The sequence below is a fragment of the Mandrillus leucophaeus genome, unplaced genomic scaffold (genome assembly GCF_000951045.1).
Source record: "Mandrillus leucophaeus isolate KB7577 unplaced genomic scaffold, Mleu.le_1.0 Scaffold295, whole genome shotgun sequence".
NCBI classification, from domain to species: Eukaryota; Metazoa; Chordata; class Mammalia; order Primates; family Cercopithecidae; genus Mandrillus; species Mandrillus leucophaeus.
In genome coordinates, this window is record NW_012103087.1 from 14,993 (window position 1) to 21,297 (window position 6,305).

The following is a 6,305-nucleotide window of genomic DNA, read 5'->3' on the forward strand; positions in this document are numbered from 1 at the left end:
TATTTTTATTTTTTGAGATGGAGTCTCGCCCTCACCCAGGCTGGAGTGCAGTGGCGTGATCTCAGCTCACTGATATAGATATAAAACCTCTGCCTCCCGGGTTCAAGCGATTCTCCTGCCTCAGCCTCTTGAGTAGCTGGGATTACAGGTGCGTGCCCCCACCTGACTAATTTATTTTATTTTATTATTTTTTTTTTTATGAGATGGAGTCTTGTACTGTCACCCAGGCTGGAGTGCAGTGGCGTGATCTCAGCTCACTGATATAGATATAAAACCTCTGCCTCCTGGGTTCAAGCGATTCTCTTGCCTCAGCCTCTTGAGTAGCTGGGATTACAGCTGCGTGCCGCCACCTGACTAATTTATTTTATTTTATTTTATTATTATTTTTTTTTTGTGAGATGGAGTCTTGCACTGTCACCCAGGCTGGAGTGCAGTGGCGCAATCTCGGCTCACTGCAACCTCCGCCTCCCAGGTTCGCGCCATTCTCCTGCCTCAGCCTCCCGAGTAGCTGGGACTACAGGCGCCCACCACCACACCCTGCTAATTTTTTGTATTTTTAGTAGAGATGGGGTTTCACCGTGTTAGCCAGGATGGTCTTGATCTCCTGACCTCGTGATCTGTCCACCTCGGCCTTCCAAAGTGCTGGGATTACAGGCGTGAGCCACCGCGCCTGGTCACCACACAGCTAATTTTTTTATATTTTTGGTAGAGATGGAGTTTCACCATGTTGGCCAGGCTGGTCTTGAACTCCTGACCTCAAGTGATCCACCTGCCTAGGCCTCCCAAAGAGCTGGGATTATAGGCGTGAACCACCAAGCCCAACCATGAGGCAGGCTTTTCAGGTTGAAAACTCAATTCATTCACTTTTATTTCCCCCCATCCTCCCGCATACCTTGTTTTCTTATCAATGCAATTAAGATATAAATTTTCCACTGGGTTATGCTTTGATTACATTCCATAGATTTTCATATATATAATTTTCATTTCTAATTACTTCATAATTTCTACTTAATTGCTTTAATTTCTCCTTTGCCTCAAATATTTGGAAATTTAATTTTAAATTCTCAAGAAACAAGGTTTTCTTTCTTTCTTTTTTTTTTTTTGAGATGCAGTCTCACTCTGTAGCCCAAGCTAGAGCACAGTGGTGCTCGGCCAACTGCAGCCTCTGTCTCCCCAGCTCAAGTGATTCTTGTGCCTCAGCCTCCTGAGTAGCTGGGACTATAGGCACGTGTCACCACGCCTGGCTAATTTTTTGTATTTTAGTAGAGACGGTATTTCACCGTATTGCCCAGGGTGGTCTTGAACTCCTGAGTTCAGGTGATCCACCGGCCTCGGCCTCCCAAAGTGCTGGGATTACAGGTGTAAGCTGTAATTTTTTTTTTTTTTTTTTTTTAAAGATAGGGTCTCACTCTGTTGCCCAGGCTACAGTGCAGTGGCACAATTATGGCTCACTGCAGCCTTGACCTCCCGGGCTCAAGTGATCCTCCCATCTCAGCCTCCCCAGTAGCTGGGACTACAGGTGTGAAACACCATACCAAGGTAATTTTTGTATTTTTTTGTAGAGACGAGGTTTTGCCATGTTGCCCAGGCTGGCTTCAAACTCCTGGGCTCAAGCAATCCACCTATCTTGGCCTCCCAAAGTGCTGGGATTACAGGCACGTGCCACTCTGCCTGGCGTTGATACCTTTTTGTGGTTAAATATGTGGTCAGTTTTGGGGAATACTTTATGTGTGTGACAAAAATTTTGTATGTTCATTGATACAAAGTTTGACATGTTTATTAGACTAAGCTTCTTAATTGTGCTGTGAAAATCACTATATATTTACTCCTTTTCTCCTAGATTTTTGTTTTGTTTTGTTTTGTCTTTGAGATAGAGTCTCACTTTGTCACTTTGTCTTTGAGATAGAGTCTCACTTTGTCGCCCAGCCTAGAGTACAGTGGCACGATCTCGGCTCACTGCAACCTCTGCTTCCCGGATTCAAGTGATTTTCCTGCTTCAGCCTTCCAAGTAGCTGGGATTACAGGCGCCCACCACCATGCCCAGCTAATTTTTGTATTTTCAGTAGAGATGGGGTTTCACCATGTTGGCCAGGTTGGTCTCAAACTCCTGACCCCAAGTGATCTGCCCGCCTTGGCCTCCCAAAGTGTTGGGATTACAGGCGTGAGCCACGATGCCCAGCCTCTCCTTGATTTTTGAAAGCAGTGTATTAAAGCCCCTCATCATTATGGTCAGTTTTTCAATTTCTCCTTCGTGTGTTTCAAAGCAATGTTAGGGACATAAAAACTCATAATTATTATATCTTTGTTTAAAATCCTTTTTGACTGTAACTGTAGGGAGAGAATAAAGTGTTGTCCATACCATTTCCAGCCACAGGAAGGATGACAAGAGGTGCAGCTGTTCATCCTGCCAAAAGAATTTCCTATTTCCATCGTGTTGCCAGTAAGAAGTCTGTTCATCTCCCCCACTTCCCATGCTTGTTTACCAACTCCCGAGGTATGTAAAGGGGATATGTGATCAAGGACAAAAGCTCTATCAAAACAGACGTATTAGGCTGTGGACAGGAGAGTTCATAGCAGGGCGGGGTAAAGTAGTCCTTCTCATCCTTGGCTGTATATGAGAATAACTCGGAAAGCTTGAAAATGTTGATGTGGCTGGGTGCGGTGGCTCATGCCTATAATCCCAGCACTTTGGGAGGCCGAGACAGGCAGATCACTTGAGGTCAGGAGTTTGAGACCAGCTTGGCCAACATGGTGAAATTCTGTCTCTACTCAAAATACAAAAATTAGCCGGGCGTTGTGATGCATGCCTGAAATCCCAGCTATTCGGGAGGCTGAGGCAGGAGAATCGCTTGAGCCCAGGAGGTGGAGGTTGCAGTGAGCCAAGATCATGCCGTTGCACTCCAGCCTGGGCAAGAGTGAGACTCCATCTCAAAAAAACAAAAACAAAAACAAAACAAAAACGATGCTTGGGTTTCATCCAATCAGAACCTCTGGGATTAGAACCTGGTCACTGGTATGTAGCCAGAGTGAGAAGAAAAGATTCTCTTCCACGTGCTGCTATACCTCACCCTGCTGCACTGGACAGAGCTTCTTTGAGATCCCCATGCCAGGCAAATGCCATCCAGCAGTGGTGGAGGAAGCAGAAATCTGGCTAAGGGCTTTGGGGGACCACCTTGCCAGGGGCTGGGAAAAGGTTAAGGACACCAAGGAGGGCTAGAGGGGTCAGCACTCACCACATCTGGGATCGCAGACATCGTGAAGGAGATGTTGACTCGGGTGGGGACGCTGATGGTGACCGGTCGGAAGGCCTTTCTATTAAACACTGAATTCAGAGCAGTGGGATCTGCCCCGTGCTGGCCAAACCCTGAGCACTTGATGGTGAAAGTAACGCCCCTTCCTGTAGTGGACATCGAATGTGTGAGATGAAGGAGAGCAACCCTGTGCGCCCTATATGAGAGGGGCCCCAAGGCAGGGCCTGGGGTCGCCTGTGATAAAATGAGAGCTAACATTTGTTGAGCATTGGCTATGTGTCAGGTATATTCTAAGCTCTTTAAAAATGGATTACCTCATTTAATCCTCCCAATCCCCATCAGGTAGATACTGCTTTACCCTCATGTAATAAACGAGCTAACTAAGGTGCAATAAGGGGAAGTAACTTCCTACAGTCAGACAGCCAATAAAAGGCAGAAGCCAGATTTGTTCTGAACCCAGGTTTATCTGCTGCTGCTGTACTATATGTCTCCAGGGATGAGATGAAGAATGGGGAGGGGATCACCGAGAGGGGTCCAGACGCTGGGCTCTTCCTTCCGAGGCCTGGGAGGATGGGGTGAGCTGGAATGCAAATTCTGGAAGCTAATGTGGCAAGCTGAGTTAGAGCTCCAACCTCCTTTCCAATATTTCTGTCTCCATGCAAAGCATGCCCAAATCTGTATGCAAACTGAGCCTGGAATGTTGATAGTCATCTGATAGGATTACAGTCCCGGGGCCCCCGAGAGGACACACCTGTTTTCACCCTGACTGCCCCAACCTTCCTTCTCCTTATTTGACTTTACCCAACTCTATCACCAGCATTCTAGTTTGAGGCTTTTAAAAAGTTGTGTTTTATTTTTAATGAACATATAATAATTGTGCATATTTCTTAGTTTGGGGTTTTGGAGTTTTTTTTTTTGAGACAGCTACTCACTCTGCTGTCCAGGCTGGAGTGCAGTGGCATAATTACTGTAGCCTCGGCCTCTGGGCTTAGGGGATTTTCCCACCTCAGCCTCCCAAGTAACTGTGACTACAGGCACTCCCCCCACATTTGGCTAATTTTTAAACATGTTTTTTTGTAGAGACGGGGATCTCACTATGTTGCCCAGGCTGGTCTGAAACCCCTAGGCTCAAGTGATTCTCCCACCTGGGCCTCCCAAAGTTCTGGAATTATAGGTGTGAGCCACCATGCCCAGCCAAATAGCTATTTTTAGAAGTGTGGGTGGGCTTTTTGTTTTTATTATTTCTTTTTAAAATTTTAAAATTTTGTTTAGATGACTCTCACTCTGTCGCCCAGGCTGGAGTGCAGTGGCGTGATCTTGGCTCACTGCAATCTCTGCCTCCCAGGTTCAACCAATTCTTCTGCCTCAGCCTCCCAAGTAACTGGGATTACAGGCATCGCCACCACATCAGGCTAGTTTTTGTATTTTTAGTAGAGATGGAGTTTCACCATGTTAGCCAGGCTGGTCTTGAACTCCTAACCTCAGGTGATCCACCTGCCTCAGCCTCCTAAAGTGCTGAGATTACAGGTGTGAGCCACCTCACCTGGCCCATCTCACCCTCTTCTAACTAATACATTTTAAAATTTTCTACTCGTGAAAATGTGTTGGAGGAGCAAGAACTTGGAATGAGAGAGATGATTGATAACCTCTGTGCCAAGGACATTGAGCCTTATCCATTCTCAACGTCACAGTGCTTTCCAGGCAAATTCTTAAACCACTCTAAGAACAGTGAATATTCATTTGTCAACCCCTGTGTGCAAGTGCCCAGAGGGGCTTTCATAACCATTTACACTGCCTAGACCAGGTGTACAGTTTGTGTCTCTTCCCTATGCTGGCCTTTAAAGTCACCTCTGGTTCAGTCCTCTCCTGTGCCTCCTTATCCAAAGTCATGGAATAATCTAAGGAGGAGAGATGACATTTATTGGCACTCTTACCAAGTGCCAGGCACCGTGCTTCCCTCCATCTCTTACTGAATCCTCACAACCCTGCAAGGTAGGTTCTGTTTTACAGATGAGGAAACCAGAGCTCAGAGAAGTTAAGCAGTGCATCCAAGTTTATAAAACTAGCAACGTGAGACACGAAGATTCAAACCCAGGTCCATCTGTCTCCAAATCCCATGTTCTTGTCTCTCTGCCATACTGACTCCCTGGAAGAGAAGCACATTCTACTTTCACCCTTGACCTGCTGCCTTCTGGCATCTTACCTAATCTAGAGCCCTTGGATCCAGTAGGTGGTTGGGGAAATTATGGCTAAAGGAGGTGGGCACTTTGCTACAATGGTTTGGGTTTCATACCTGTAGAGAGAAAGAATTACACCTGTGGACAGAAAGACGGATGGATATAGAAGCTAAATACAAGAGAAGACAATCGTGGATGGTTGTCTTCCACGTAGAGTACCATTGGGGAAAAGACAGACTTTTCAAGTAGTGTTGGGAAAACTGGATATCCATACGCAAATGGATAAAGTGTGCTGGTGTTGAACTCTATTTTTCCAGAAGAAAAATAAAAGTGCTCTTGTGTGGCATGTAACTGGAAGGGGATTTTCTGTCTTTCAGAAAAGGAAAGTCTATGTGGGCATTATGGTAATGTAGCTATGAAAGAATTCTATTCATCTTAGACAATCTCTAGGAGGTGGAAATTTGAAAAAAGTTCCCAAATGTTCTACTAGGGAGAGGTCCTCCTTCTTCCCCCTTCCCCCATTGTTGCTCCTTTCTTACCTTGAAGCAGAAGACTGAGAAGGAGGTAGAAGGAAAATATTTTCCTGTGGAACCAGCTTCCTTCCATCTTCGTTGTCTAAATTCTTCTCTGAACATGTACTGGGACCCACGAATGCCCAGATTAAAGCAGCACAGGCCATACCTAGAGCCCGACTTTGAATACTAATAGCATTGGTTGACCACTGACATTTGTAACCTTCCTGGAAAGTGTTCTGGTTGTCTTGTTCTTGCCTATGTTTGAGGTTCAGTCTGCTTTTGAGACTTTATCTTAGTCTTAGATACTTTACTACAACGTATATGGTTATAGATAGCTCATACGTGATCAGCGTGCAGATCTT

At 45.6% G+C, this 6,305-nt stretch overlaps 1 protein-coding gene across 1 annotated transcript in view; it reads right to left on the minus strand.

Annotated features, from left to right (window-relative positions):
- The window catches only part of HTR3E (5-hydroxytryptamine (serotonin) receptor 3E, ionotropic), a 9,414-nt gene extending 3,380 nt beyond the window's left edge, over nucleotides 1–6,034 (minus strand). The window contains 3 exon segments of the mRNA XM_011986136.1: nucleotides 2,360–2,404; nucleotides 3,234–3,397; nucleotides 5,968–6,034. Coding sequence (XP_011841526.1) covers nucleotides 2,360–2,404; nucleotides 3,234–3,397; nucleotides 5,968–6,034 — 276 coding nt within the window.
- Nucleotides 6,035–6,305: the final 271 nt, after the last annotated feature.